At 36.7% G+C, this 16,021-nt stretch overlaps 2 protein-coding genes across 4 annotated transcripts in view; both read left to right on the forward strand.

Moving 5' to 3' along the window:
* Positions 1-5,849: 5,849 nt before the first annotated feature.
* On the forward strand, positions 5,850-12,845 carry LOC135683810 (carboxypeptidase D). The gene is made up of 4 exons (XM_065199162.2): positions 5,850-6,564; positions 9,952-10,244; positions 11,690-11,897; positions 12,269-12,845. The coding sequence occupies exons 1-4, from the start codon at positions 6,083-6,085 to the stop codon at positions 12,795-12,797; spliced, it is 1,512 nt and encodes a 503-aa protein (XP_065055234.2). The 5' UTR covers positions 5,850-6,082; the 3' UTR covers positions 12,798-12,845.
* A 2,660-nt stretch (positions 12,846-15,505) lies between these two features.
* Positions 15,506-16,021, forward strand: part of LOC135683808 (uncharacterized) — a 30,388-nt gene continuing 29,872 nt past the window's right edge. For 2 of the 3 annotated variants that reach the window (XM_065199156.2, XM_065199157.2), the window contains exon 1: positions 15,506-15,854. The gene's annotated coding sequence lies outside the window, so the exon portion shown is untranslated. The remainder of the gene's footprint in view (positions 15,855-16,021) is intronic. The other variant, XM_065199155.2, reaches the window with a different exon arrangement.

The following is a 16,021-nucleotide window of genomic DNA, read 5'->3' on the forward strand; positions in this document are numbered from 1 at the left end:
AACTTCAAAATCCCCATTGGACTATTTATCAAATCCCAATTTAAAATCATTTTTTATCTCCCCATGCACAGCTGATGAAGTATCTATTCCTATTCAGTCTTTAAAACTTAGTAAGTCAAGTGGACCCAATAGTATCTCTGTGAAACTACTAAAAATCCTTCAAACACCTATCTCCAGTGATCTTGCCTTTCTCATTAATGAATCTTTTGTCTCAGGAACCTTTTCTGATATCCTTAAAATTGCCAAGGTAGTACCAATCTTTAAGAAAGGACTTGCCACAATGAAGTCTAATTACATATCAATCTCTCTCCTCTCTGTCTTTAGTAAACTTTTTGAAAAAGTAATGCATCAGCGTCTCTATAAATTTCTTGAAGTTTGTGAAGTTCTATTTAGTATGCAATTTGGCTTTCGCACTGGGCACTCAACTGACCATGCACTTATTAGTTTGACTGAAACCATCAAACTATCACTTGACAAAAGCAGGATAGGCTGTGGAATTTTCATTGATCTCCAAAAGGCTTTTGATACAGTAAACCATGACATACTCTTAAAAAAGATGGAATACTTTGGAATCAGAGGGACTGCATTAAATTGGTTTTACTCCTACCTTAGTAATCGCAAACAGTTAGTTTCTGTGAATGGTCATTCCTCGTCTCTTTGTGACATATCTTGTGGTGTTCCCCAAGGTTCAGTTCTTGGTCCACCCCTGTTTCTTATTTACATCAATGATTTGCCGAATACATCAAAATTCTTTTCTTTTTTCCTTTATGCTGATGACACCAACATTTATTGTGAATCAGATGACCTTACTCTGCTTACAAGAAAAGTTACCAAGACCAAGTAGTCAAAGAACCAAGTATGTAAAATTCTTAGGAATACTTATGGATGAACATCTCTCCTGGAAGTATCACACAGTTGAGCTTTGCAAAAAGCTTTCTAGAGCTTTTAGCATTTTCTTTAAAGTCCGTCACTATTGCCCACTTCCAACCCTTATCAGCCTTCACAACTCGCTGTTTTTTTCTTTCCTCAACTATGGTATCACTGTATGGGCCTTACTTTTGAATCCTACCTTAATCTACTATTTCGATTACAGAAGAAAGTTTTACGTTGTATCAAATTTGAACCATTCTCAGCCCCATTAGCTCTTCCAGTCTCTCAAAATTCTCAAAATTGAGGATACAATGCACCTAAATACCTTGACTTTCGTTTATAAGGCAATCAACAAGTTATCCCCTTTTACACTTCCACAACTATTTCCTTCCTAATGCAACTGTTCACAAAATTGGAACCCGACAGGCAACCAGAGGTGATCTCTTCAAATCTTTTAAAAATACTACTTTGTGCGGTCTCCAAACAATTCAATATTTTGGTTCTAAACTTTGGAACACTCTTCCTCTATTCATCCGTGTCGCTAGCTCTGTTGCAATTTTCCGTTCCAAATTGAAAACACACATTATTGTCTCTTATTAATAACTTTTTTGGCAAATTTTTTACTGGAAAGGTTATTCCCAATATCCTCATTGGAGTCTCGTTGTGAAACATCTGGTAATATGTTTGATTTAGTTTTATTAAAATATATAATTAGTTTTATTTGTTTTTATGGAGGGGGGGGGGGGGCTTTCTCTCGATTAGTTAACCTATTTAGAGAGCTCCTCCTTAATCAATCAGTCTTAAATATAAATATAAATATAAATACATAAATTTGTTTTGTTTGGTATTATTTAGTGTAAGTATTTAGTTGAAGTGTTATCTTATAGAATTGTATTTAGGATTGAGAAACTGAAACTGAAACTGTTCATCATAACCCCCAGTTTTCCAACAGCCATATAGTTTGAAAAACGTGCAAGTGCACGCAGCTTCTGCCCACCTTTTTTACGTTTGTGCGTTTACGTGCGTTCACGTGGTTCTTGAAATCCAGGTTCTTATCCAAAGTTACACCTAAACGTTTTTCTTCATCAGATTCCGTTATTGTGGTTGCACCAATCTGAACTGATACGTCAGTGTTTTTCTCCCCAAAAATCGAAAGATGACATTTGTCAGGATTAAGTTTCATTATCATTTTTTCGTTAGAATTTGAGTGGTCTCTGCATGGATTGACACCACAAAAGAAACTTTATTCCCGAAGTCCGATCATGGCTTTTTGCAACCTCTTGCTATATCACAATTCATTTGTGATTACTTTTCGATTTTCTCAGTTTTATCTGTGAATCATGCAACTTGATAGTTTTCTATTGTAAATCCAGTCTAGCCCTTGGCCAACCACAAATTTAATAAAGAAATTAATTTACTTACTCGGGAATGAAATACCAATGCAACATAAAGGGCATAAAGCTCCCTCAGAAAAACTGCCATAGACAACAGGAGGTCAGTCATGAGGCTACGTTCCCACATCATCGAGAGCGAGTTGGGCCGTTGGTGCATCGGCGCAAATCGCTCAACCTACCATATAGGGGTTACTAAGGGAAGTTACACAATAACCCCCAAACATGATTGATAATTGGGAGGGAGTGGACAGGAAAAGCCTCTTTTCCCCACTAATAGCCGATGCACCAGTCCTACCTAATAGCATCAAAAAACGCTAAGAAGCATAAAAGATGCCTAAAGGTATGAGAGGTTTTAACGATGCCATAAAATAAACTCAACACGCAAAGTTATACTGAAAAGGCATTTGGCATAAAGAAACAAAATGAGGGAGGGAGGGCTGGGAAAATACAATAAAACAGCCTAGTTGTATTTTGGCTTCACCAAGCAAAGTGAGACCCACGCTATGCCAAAACCACAAATACCCCTAGATTAACCAAGGGAATGAAAACGCCACGAAACACACATCTTACCCTAGTTATACAAATCAAATTCACAGGAGGCCAAAAGACTCCCTGCATTGCCCATAAACTAGTAGACAAGAAAAACACGAGGAAGCGTGGCACAAGAAAATATAACGAAATAGTAATAACAACAATCTCAAAAGCCCCTTGTGAAATTAACTCGAATTGCTGTTTAATTAAATCATCATTTTTAATTGCTGTTTAATTAGAATTTAAAACACAAGGCTGTAATTACTTTTATCATCTTCGAAGTCGTCGTAATGCTACTTGAAGCTGATTCGAAAGAAAATTACGCGATCTTTTACAAGAATATCTTTATCTTTTGTTCATAGGTACGCTGAAAGATTTTCAATGTTCAGCTTTTATGCATTCTTCGAATGATTTTGAACGACGACATGTGTGTACTCTTTTATGAGGAATGAAAAGGGTGCAAAGTCCGAAGCCCAAACACAGTATTGTATGAACATTTAGAATAAGATTTTCAAATGATATTTTGCTGATGTATTAAAGCGTTACTGAAGTTTCAAAGTTTTGAGAAAAGCTCACTAAAATTCTGAATATTCATAATCAAGTTTGTGTCCTGCTATAATACTATCCTTAAGTATACGTAAACTTTGTAACCCAGAAAACAGAAGCCAAAAGTCACCAAAAAAGATTAATGCGATACGTAAAACAGCAATAGCTAACACAATGATATACCAATTTAAACATGTTGGACATTTCGATCTTTTGTTTTGAAATACTTATGTAAAATCCTGTAAGAAATTGCAGTCATTATCCATGTGGATATTAATAATGCTCGATATATTTTGTCAGTTATTTCAACAATATCTGTCCTATGACACACAGCTGGTTACAAATTATCAAAATAGCAATTTTTGAAACATCTGAAATCATTCTTCTTCAACCATTCATCATACAAAGTTTGAAAATCATATGCGAATAAGTTTAGTTCATTTCCTTTCTATTAATTCTCGTTTTGAATTCTTGTTATATTTTCATTGGCAGTAAAAACAAACAGATGTTAGTTTTCTCGCTCTTTTCTTTAAAAGTCTAAAAACCTATAACAACACTTTCTTTAGGACTCTTTTCACTTCATTTACTTACTTTGTTTTCATAGACCTGTTGAATGCTAAGTACATAGATAGGTTATATTCCCTTCAAGATGTCGTCTTTGGGGAAAGCCAGTCATTACCTGATCGCGTAAATCATCAAATGCTGTTGGAGACAAACATTAAGTTTACCAGTGTTTATATTCTATAAAATTGACAAAATTAAAATTTTAAATCATAAGTAGCTGACCCAAAAGAGTTTGGAGTGGGGAATGTATCCTAAAAAATTGCAAGTCAATATATCAAGAAAACGACTTTTAAACAGGGCATCATCAAGAAAAAAATTAAAATTATATAAAGAGCTGAAGCTGTTAGGAAAGATTAGATAGCTTTGTTGCCAGTAAGGGGCTAAATAATAACTTTCGAGGCTTAACATCTGTTATGAAATCACTTGCTCTTTTAATCAATTGATCAGAAATCAACTTTGTAGATTGTATGATTTTTTTGATTGTCTATGATTTGATGAATTCCATAAACTTTTCATAGAATTCTAATTATACAGCCTTGCAGCTCAGTGGAGAAGAGCTCCATGGAAAATAAGTAAAAGTCAGTTGCTACCAACAGAAGTACGCGGTTTTTAGTACAAAGAGAGATTATGTCCCAGAGCCTTGCGTCTGGCAACTGAACAAGATTACTGCCCGAGAGATAGTAGCAGATTGATTTGGGATTAAGGAAACCTAACAGGAAAGGCAGATTGTTTGTTTCAAATATATTCTGTCTTTATCATCTTGCTTTTAAGATGAGCTGTTCTTTGTGCCTCTGTTGCCCGAGTTGAAGAAGGAAGCATTGGTTTTATATTTGAATTGCTTCTCTTTCTGGATATGGCTTTAGTAACACAAAATCGTTGCATACCGAAAAAATTCTGAATATTTGAGCCAATATCTTGTTCCTTAAGAAATTTAGGGTTCCGCAAAATTGAGGTAAAGAGAAGGGAAAGATAAAGGGAAAGAATTTAAGTGCCGCATCCAAATGACGTCCTTTTTCTTTCCTATTTTTAATGAGATTTCGATAGCTCATTGACCGGCAAAATTGAGCACTGCTTTTGAACCCGAGGTCAAGGTTCAAAAGAATGAAAACGCCACTTTTTCTCTTCATACTCGACAACAACTGAGCGTCATTTAATTGGAGCTCGAAACGGAGCAAACCTAACGCAGCAACCCGAAATCCTGTAATTGAAACTCTTGTCTGATTTGGAACCAATTGAAAGCCAATCCGAAAGAGGAGCTAACCTTTCAGAAGAGTCAAAGAGGTAAGTATTTTTCATATAAACTTTTACTCGAGGTCAACTAGAAGTCTGAGACAGTTATCCGCGGTTAGCTAAATCAATCATTGATAAAAAGTCATGTGTTACCTACATAATATACGGATACATTTGAAATAAAATTGCTAGGATGAAATTTACCCAAAGTAACCTCATGTTTTCCCAAATCTTCTAGAAACGGAATGCGTATTTCGAAGCTTCTCTGGTTGTCTTGTCTGATGGACCAATGAACAACACAAGACATACAGTGCTGTCGACTAAATGAAGTGGTCCAATCCAATTACAGCCATGTTACCAAGCCCTAATCAAAATGAGGCGACAAATATTGAACTTAGCACATTAATCGGAAAAGACAAGACCGCAAGAATAATGCACGGCATACTATTTTTAGCTTGGTATTGTCCATTAAATATGAACTTTCATTACGTCCCTCTATGTATTCGGCTTTCCGCAGTATGCATTTAAAAATCAAACAGACTTTTAATAATGTGTTTTTTGCACTTCAATTTTGCATTTAAATTCTGCTGTTTCGGGCCTCCACGCTGTTTCCATGATGTCCTGCCTAAACAGAGTGGGCATCTGTTTGCATTCGTTTCCTTGACGTCAGAATTTATGAATAGTGCCAGCCCCCTTGGAGAAGAGTGCGGAGGAGCGCGCAGCTGGTGAAGAGGAAGAGTTTTGAATGATGTGCGGCTTGAAGGAAACAAAGTTGGATTTTATTCCTAGTTTGATGTAAACTGGCGAGGAATGTAGAATTGGTTTTCCTAAATTAGTAATTGAGGGACTCAACGTTTGACTGATATTCGGAATCAACTTTCAAATGAAGTTACATCGTTGCTGTGTTTTATTTTAGGCCATTGACTCGAATCCGGCTTTCTTTTAGAATGGATCTCTCAAGGTTTGTTCTATTTCTTATTTCGATTTGCTGCTTGCAGCAAACAACGATGTCGAAACCAGAGTTCAGGCACCACGATCATGAAGATATGATAAGGTATATGAAAGAAATAGCCGAACGGTGTCCAGACATTACTAGACTTTACGACATTGGTAGTTCAGCTCTCGGGAGAAAGTTGATTGTGATGGAAGTGTCAGACAATCCTGGTGTTCATGAGCCTTTAGAACCAGAGTTTAAGTACATAGGAAATATGCACGGGAACGAAGTTGTTGGAAGAGAAATGCTGCTTTTACTACTGGATAATATATGTACGGAATATAGATATGGGAACAAGACGATACAGAACTTAGTGAATAACACAAGGATACACGTTATGCCGACGATGAACCCCGATGGATATGCAAAGTCGAAGGAGAGAGATTGTGATGGTGTTACTGGAAGAGCAAACAGTAATGATGTCGATTTGAATCGGTAAGATGCCACCCAAAGTTCATCAGTTTACTCTTGGCGTTTTGTTTTAGTAAACCAAGTCCAATCTTTTTATAGATAAATTGTATCTCGGGAATAATTTATAACCAAACTTTTGGGCGGATCTGCTTCGGGCATACTAAAAAAAAAATTTTAAGCAGGATTTCAATTTCAGTGAAAAACAGGAAGGCAAACCAAAATTATTTTCACAATAGAACTCGGCATCTTTAACTGCAACAATGATTAATTGTTTTTGATATTGTATTTCGATTTGAAAACCCCATTTAGATTTCCCATCTGCTCAAAAGTATTCAATTTTTGCTATTTTTGCTAAATATTCAGTTTTCATTTACATTCTTTAAACTGTCAACTCAAAATAATGATAAATGTAAAACTAGATATAAAACGGAACTCATAATAGAATGAGTTTTATTGTAACTATGGTCAAGAATTGGGTTGATATTAATATGATTATGATTTGAATTATTAAAAACAGAAACTCTGTCAATAGTTAAACTAAAAAGAGAAGAGTTCACCCCCGGTTTGATTTATAAAGCACATTTAGAAATTGAATTTCTCAAGATGTCCGAAACTTCCCCAAAACTAGAGTTTACTTAGCAAAGCCACAGAGCAAATGCTAGCACAAAAGTTGCCACCAACAAGGATACAGTTTCGAGTTAAACTTTTTTATGGTGGCCTGTCTTAAGTTTGGCCCCATCAAAACATCCCCTCAAAATGTTCAGACACCCCTTCACTAAATGAGAACAATTTCCATGTTATTTGAAAGAGACATCTGATCCAATTTCAAGACAAAGCCATATGAAAAGTCACAGTCCGTTATACCAAATCAAATATTTGTGTTTAAGAATGAGTAAAATATTTGTATTAAAGGATGACCTGTCTCAAGAAACTTGATCTGAAAAGATCACAAGGTTTTTGTATGGAGAACTGGTGGTGTATTCCATTTCATAATTACCACCAGTTGGAAGGTCTGTAGACTGGTTTTGTGGAAGGCTTTGTTTACATCTGGAAAGATTTTGATTAAAGATTTGTTTTGGATTATTAATTTCTGAATTATTCTCTGAATTAAATATTCTAGGCAAAATGCATCACATTTCAGTCTTTCAATGTTTTTTGGCACTGTTTAGCAAAGTTGGTTTACAGAAAGAGTCATTTAACAACTTAATCAGCAGTAGTACATGTTCAGTGTCATCTGGTCTTAATTTCTATTCAATAAATGATAATGTGTCGTCTGATGTAATTCTATAGATATATCATATCATTGTTGATTGTAGCTTTGATACAAGCCTATCTGTTGATGAGAGCTCAGCATTAACATTCACCTGCATTGAAAAATCTCTTTCATAATTCATGATTGAAAGCAAGTAATCTTGCAGCAGCTGTCTTGTAATTTGCTCATGGAGACACTCCATTTCCCTTGGTTTCATAGCCAATGGGAGTATTCCATACACTTTATGATATGTTGCTTGCTGACTAATGCTGTGGTAGAAAATCTGCAGTTTTCAACCGAAACAACTTTGTTTTGTGGATGAGACTTATCAATAATTTATTTCTCTCAACATTGTCCTTTGATGTTCAATCATTGTCGATATTTTATGGTAGATATCATCATCATCAGTATTGTATCTGTAATTGTTTAGTAATGGAAATTTGTGTCTGGAAGGAGGCACAGGGTAGTAACAAAGGGTAGCAACTCTGTTTAAAATTGAATGCCATGGAGAGAGTAGAGGAAATTTACTTACCATAAATGTCAGGTAAAGATCTGGGATACTTCCGATCTGGGTTCAAATTGCGACCTTGGCCCTATGGCACTTGAATCAGCAGGGGGTGCTGTATTTACCATGTGTCAATTTTAGTTGAAGGAGCCAAAGCTCTTATGCCAAACAATGGGGCTTGTCTCACAATTGTATGCTAAAAGCACAAACCTTTTTAACATCCTCTTGTTTTTTCAAATGGAAAAAACGAAGCTTACAGTTGATCGCAAAATGTAGAAAATCAACATGTTTTCTTCTTGAAATTTGTTTTGGCTTGGTGAACCCAGATTGTGTCACAGATTCATTGTAGCATAAAGTCAGAACAACCACAATCATTTTCTTATAAGAATCAAAATTTTGTTTTTGTCTCAAAAAGCTATTTTATTAAGCCCAAAAGAATTATAAAACATCCACATTAAGAGAAAAATCATGATAAATTTAAGAAGTCTGGTTTGGACTTTAAAACTATTGTTGATGTTGTTATTAGCAGGAGGTTGTAATCCATGAATTGTTCCTGTTTTTCAAGATGGATTGCATCAAACGTCTGCTGAATTCTAACACACCTAGATTAAGCCTTTCTTGTTGTATCTTGTGGTTTGTCTTGAGGCCATACCTTTCTTCTTTGTGACATCACAACACAAAGCACAAAAGGCTTTGGTTCTTTGTTCATATCACATTATAAGGTCACCTAATTATGTACTTGAAGTCACCTAATTATGGTCTTGGAGCTGCTGCCTAGGAGGAGGATAGGCAAACGCATCTCAATTACTTTGATTCCTAGCCCTTTGATAGGTTAGGTTAGATGTATGTATAGGAACCATTTCTTACCAATGACAAAAAAGATTGTCTTATTAAGATACCCCTGGTACACATTTATTTGGTTTTATTCAAGCTAGTCACAGCACAGGGTCAAGTGTTAAGTTTACTTTAACAACTGAATGACAACATTTTTTGAATGAGACATTCTTGAACTGAGACATGAAAATGACAATTATCCAATGATATAAATGTTGTTTTCTTGGGTGTTTTACAACTTCACATAATGCAAATCAGATGTGTCCTAATCAGAAAATCAGGAAATTGTTCAAGAATTCAAATAAGTGTTCATCCTTCCCACAAATGAATGAGTCAAGCTTTGTGAGCATAGTTCCAGAAATTACATATTTCTCCCACGAACCATTGCCTGTGCAACCACCAATTTTGGTATGGTCTTGCTTGATCATGACTTCTCAAGACAAACAAAGGCTCTTTGAAAAGTGATGTTTTAAGGCCTTCAGGCGATTTTTTGTTTTTCTTGTTCTTGGAACTGGATTGTTATGATAATTGAGAATCTGAATATGTTTATAGCTTTTGGGCACCGTTTGTTAGTAGCCTTCTTTTTATTAAGTTATAAATGAGAACTCATCCAATAAGGTAATATGTGTCACAGGATTCAGAATGTTTGCTGGATTTTGCATGAGTGAATGCGAAGAGAAAACCACATGTTTTGTTTTCTAAGTGATGCAAATCTTTTTTCTATAGAGCTTGCTGCAATCAAAGTTCCTCCTGTTTCTTTAATTAAAGTACTCTATATTTCTATATTTTGTCGCTGAACACTGTCTCTGTATTTTTGTAGCAACTTCCCGGACCAATTCCACAATAAACCCGGATACCGAGCCGAGAAAGAAACGCAGGCAGTGATGGACTGGCTTAAAAGCGTGCCATTCGTGTTATCTGCAAATCTACACGGCGGTTCGCTCGTTGCCAACTATCCCTATGACGACAATGTAGAACTGAAAGACAAGTACAGTCGAAGTCCCGATGATGATATATTCAGGCATTTGGCCTTGGCCTACTCCACGAACCACGCGACCATGTGGAAGGGGAGACCGATGTGTCGTGACTCTCTCGATGAAACATTTGTGGGAGGTTGGTTTCTTTCTCTTTAAGGGCTTATTTGTGATTTAGGCGTTGGGCGTGGCGTTTTTCCTGTCAATTTAAGCCTAATGTCATGCCGATAATCATCTTTGATAAAAGCTTTTGGTCCGCCGCTGTAGCATGCAGTTTCACTGAAAATGCAATCTTACTATAATCCAATATGGCCTGGTGTCAAGTAGCCCTAATTCTTTGTCAATCTCCAGGCTATGGACATAAAATCATGACTAACCATCAAGGTTTTTTAGTTTTAATTAAAAAGGAATTATAGCAGGAATTCTACAACAGGGATTAGGATGTTGAACCATCTTTCAAAATATTGAATCGATAAGAGTAAATGTGTACCTTGCTGTGTCAACTTATTTTGAATCTGTTCAAATACAGTTGCCTTTCAACATTTTGGAATATATTTCCCGTACTTGCTATTCATTCATTCATTCCAGGTAGCTTCTACGTGATCCGTAGGTTGCTAACCATGGTCCTCCAAGAAACCCTGTCACTACACCTACTTTTCAGGATACCATAATTCTGGATGTTAACCCACTCTTTAATATCGTCCACCCAAGTCCTTCTTTGTCTACCGTTAGATCTTTTTCCTTCAATATACCCCTCCACGATGTTACAAAAAACTGCTCCGCTTGATCCTCTTGCCACATGCCCAAAGAGTGCAGCTTTTCTCTTTGCTATGATGGTAAGAAGCATAGGGGTTACATTCATAGGGATTAGAAGCATAGGGATTACATTTTTCGTAGCACTTCTTCGTTGGAAACCCTACCTGTCCACCTGATCTTCAACGATCTTCTATAACACCACATCTCGAATGCCCGAATCTTGTCCATCATTTCTTTCCCAATATTCCATGCCTCGCATCCATAAGTAAAAACAGACCAAACATATGTTTTTAGGAGGTTCATTTTCGCTTTCCTGTTGATGTTACTTGCTATAGGGTTGGTTAAACCCTATAGCAAGTACGGGATGCAGTTACCATGGCATTAACGCTTCACTTTTTGTATTTCATTCCCAAGCCAGCATTATGTACGTTTTATGCAAAGGAAAATGAACCGACCATGTAGGAAACACTTGAGATGTTTCCTGACTAATTTTCTATAAATACAAATAGATAGGCTTTGGCGGCTATTCTAATTGGGCCCTTATACAAAGTACTGTGATTTAGGGCTAGAGGTCTCCAAGCAATGCTGTCATAACTATTTGTAATTAAGTAATTAGTTGAATACTAATTAATAAATGAGTTCCAAGCCATGTCCAGGTTAACAGTTGTAATGTAACGGTAAGCAATTAATTGCACCATGTGTTAGTTTGGTAAACAAAAAAGACATTGCATGATGGGATGTCATGACATAGTTCATGATCCTTTTCGTTTGACAGAGCATGTTTCTAAATGATGACATCATAACGTTAGCTTGATTTTGATTCTACAGGAATAACAAATGGTGCCCAGTGGTACAGTGTGGCCGGTGGAATGCAGGACTTCAACTATGCCCATTCGAATTGCTTCGAAATCACTGTCGAAATGGCCTGTTGCAAGTTCCCCTCCTCGGGCAAACTGCCACATCTTTGGGAAGACCACAGAAGAGCGCTTTTCAAATTCTTGTCAATGGTTCATATGGGTGTCAAAGGAATGGTCAAGTGAGTTCGCAGTTTTTTATTCACTGGTAAACGGGAAAGTTAAATCCATATTTTTGACAGCCGGATGTTTCCGTACCTGCTACACTGATGTGCATCAGCCTAGCAGTCGCTTACGGAGCTTCCTAGTTGTGATTGATTGATAGATTTTATTAAATGGTGTTTTTGAGTATTGGGACTTTTCGATCGTTGCAAAGTTTTGGCATTGAACTCTTGATTGGTGACACTGGGTGTACTGGATTGCTGGATTTGCTGATTCTCGGTGATCCAGCAAATTTATCCTATTGGCTATTGCTTGTAAGATAGCCAATAATGTCACAAAATAATACATCAATCAACAATTCGGTGGATTTAACGGTATTCTTTCCTTTCAGATTCGCCAACGGAACAGTTATCCCCAACGCTGATATTCAGGTCAGTGGACATAAACACGTTATTAAATCTACGCAGTATGGTGACTACTTCCGCCTCTTACTTCCTGGAACTTACAAAATAACATGCACAGGGGATGGCAAAAGCTTGACAGTTGACATTACAATTAAGGAGATGCCTGTAGTTCTGGATTTTATTGTGACGGGGGATACCATCGCAGGCCAGTTCGTACACCCGAAGCCTAAAACAGAAAAATTTGCAATTAAAGAAGACGAAGTGGACGTTGCTGAGCAACGGTCATTGGATAAAAGCAGCCTCGAAACCGATTCCCTGACTGGCTTGCGAAGTAAGGTTGGTGGAAAGAGAAGTCTGTCCGATAATGCAATAGCGGCCATTGTTATCATCACAATTGGTTTTATTGTTTGCGTTGTTGCTGGAGTGGTGCTGTTCAGAAGGCTGAAGGAACTTCGTGAGGTTGAGAAAGGGTACAGCCGGATAGGGGAAGACCCAGAAACAAGCTCGTTTAAGTAGCGTTAACAAGCCAGTGCACTGTAAAATTAATTTTCTTCATTTGTTTTTGGTTAAAAATCGGGTCTTTCCTTTATTTTAAAACATTAAATGTAAAAATTTGGAAAAGATATGAAATTTAATTTTTCCATTTCCAAAAAGGATAATAGAAGATGTGACGATGGCCTGGTAGCCTTGTTGGCAGATTAGCCTCGTTTGCAGTGACTACAGGTTGCTGAAAAGTTTTTGCATGAAATGTTCATTGCAAATTTGAGCTTCAATTGTGCTTCTTCGAAGAGTTTTCAAAGATATAATTCCCTTGAAACAACATTCACAAATAGAATATTTTACACCGGAATCAAATGTTTTCAAAACTTCGCCCTGTAGTTTTGCAGCAATGTAGTTTTGCGGCGTTCATTTCAAAGGGTGTTCCTTCCGACTGTGGTCGCAAAGCTCTTGCCCATTTCAAAAGATCTTAGAATCTATTGAAATCTGCTTGGAAGACTGGAGGCTATATGCGTTCAGTTTTCCTTGAAAATAATCCTTTAGGAAAATCGCGGTGAAGGACCACTGATGTTTTCTTTTAGAAGATATCAGACTATTTATCCAAGCTTTTTTCCAATTGCGCATCTCACCATGGCATTGCCACGCATTTGTTTCCAGTTAGCAACCATTAAACGCCTAAAGAAATTGAATTTCATCAAAAGTCCTCTTAAATCCAACTGCTTAGCATTGAAGCATTCTAATTGTTTTTCTTTTTTGATCGAGGAAACTATTTATTATCCCGTAGTTGTATTATATTTCATTTTGGCATATAAATGTCGTGTGCTTCATGTGAAAATATTTTATTATAATTAATCTGGAATTAAGAATATTTAATTGCTTTTAGATGTAGCCTTGAATTTGCGCATGCGCAAATGTTGTTTGCCCCAGTCTCGCGTAGGTAACCCTTAATTACAATTTGATATGTTATATCATGTTATCGTCTGGCTGTGATCAAAAGTTATTTAATTTCAATTCATGCATTGAAAAAATATATATTGCATTGTAATCGAACGGTATATAGTCATTTCTTGTCACTTCCTGATGCGGCCCGAAAGCCATTGCGGTTTGTATACAACCCGGATGGCGGCGGTTTGGAACCGACTCGGAAACCAACTACAGTGACTGGAGTCGAAAAGCTTAGCATTTGAAGACCCACCTGTTCCGGCCCCTAATGACGTCAACTATCTTTCCCAATAGCGTATAACCACAGTGTTGGGGAAAAAAGTTTCTTTGACGTCAATCACAGCTTACTGTTTAGAATATATTATTATTGTAGGCCCTATTCGCACTGCAAATATGATAATGTTTGTCAAACCCGATATTCTCACGCCAATTAAGAAAACTTTTTCAAGATTGACAAAGTTTGTCAGACTTCTTGTTCGCATTAGGCAGTTTTCGAGATGTATTGTTATCTAACACGTTATCAGGTTGCCATTAAGAAATTGTACCTTTTTAAATTGTGACATGATTTCAAATAGCACCCTGGACTTTTTTATTGATATCAACATAATTCTGGCATGTCCGTTGAGTCACCGGCTGGTTATCATAGATTTTCACGAGATTGTGATGCTCCAGAGCTCTATGACGGAACCTTTGACCAATTAGTCGAAACGTTACAATTTGTCAGATTTCAGATTTTGCTGTTCGCACTCTACCAATTAAACTACTTCCTGACAAACCCTTGCCGCCTTTGAAGATAGAACAATAAGGGATTAGCATTGTCAGGTTTCTAGATGAAGTGCGAATAGGGCCTAGGTACCCTTCTCTAAAGGACAAAACTGATAAATATTTGATTATAATCAAGGAAGCTGAACAACATGGCCTCGCGTGTTTTTGGGTGAGTATTTTTAGTGAAGAGGCAAGAAACTAACTGTTTTTCGAAGGATTCCTTGTTTATATTTATTTTTTTCTGTTTTTCACAATTTTCTAAATTTGCTGAGCTATTGTGAACTATTAACGTAAAACAAAACTTCCCAACATCACCTTGACTAGCAGTTTGGACTGCTCTGTCGTTTGTATGGGCCCCTGTTAAATAACGGACTACAAACTTTTTATAAGAACTCCTGTCAAAATTGATGGAAGAACACGCCCATCCTCACATGAAAAAAAATTGAAAACAAAATACAACGTGTCTTCAAGAACAAGAATGACATCTCGTGTTTACGAAAGAGAAAAGCTTTTACAAGGTAATCTACGGTGCTACTAAAAATCTCATGCAAAACTGTTAGTTAATGATCTTAGATACAATTGATAGTATTTTTTGTAGCAAAATCAATGTTGAGATATAAACAAAATTAAGAGCAACTGAGCCACAAAAGTATAAAAACATAGGAACGTTGAGCGTTACAAAAATTACCCAGCTTTCACTAATTTATTTTGAAAATAATTTCCCTTTCAAGCTATACCTGAATACTTTTAATGGCGGTGGAATCGCTTCAACCCTCCAAGTCTCTGTCTGTTGCATTGTGTGAAAGAACGCATCAAACGATGTTCCAGTTTCAGTGTCTGATGACACAGCTGAAAGTGAATATTCAAAACGCTTAACGCATACTTCATATAGTTTCTCTTCAGTCAATTGTTTGATCGCCCTTTGTTTTTTTAAAAACCATCAAAGCCTATAAAACGGAACAAATTTTTGACTTTATCTAAAAAGGGTTTAACTGGTACACTTAAGGGCATGGCTTGAACAAATTATCCGGGGCCACATCAACACATTGACAGCTGCGGCTGTCCCGACCCTGGTAATTCTCGCTGGAAATGAGTGGAGTGGTGTATAATATTTGTTTACAAACTAATAATGAATAACCAGGTTTTGCAGATGATAAGCTAACATTTTTGCATAAAAAATTGGGCAATGTTTACCAAACTGTTTTAAGTTATTTATGTTTGATCAGGGACACTGATTTACCTATGTTGTGCGCAGCAGCTGGTGCGATCCCAGAGGCCTTTGCGCTGAAGTTTCGAAAGCAAATATGGCGTTACGAATGATGGCAATTGATGTGGCTGCGTCCAGTTTAATACCGATCATTGATTGAAGTAAGTCTTATTGTAGATATTTAATTGTGTTACGTGAAAAATTGAGCATTGCTTTACAAACCTTCATAAAGTTTCAATATGTCATTTGACGGAAAGCCAAGTGTAAAGACCATTTCTCTCGGTAAGATGGGGTTAGGCCTGAGCAGTTTCAAATTGTTTCGTCGTTA

The sequence above is a fragment of the Rhopilema esculentum genome, chromosome 7 (assembly GCF_057945365.1).
Source record: "Rhopilema esculentum isolate cy_ngs chromosome 7, ASM5794536v1, whole genome shotgun sequence".
Lineage (NCBI taxonomy): Eukaryota > Metazoa > Cnidaria > Scyphozoa > Rhizostomeae > Rhizostomatidae > Rhopilema > Rhopilema esculentum.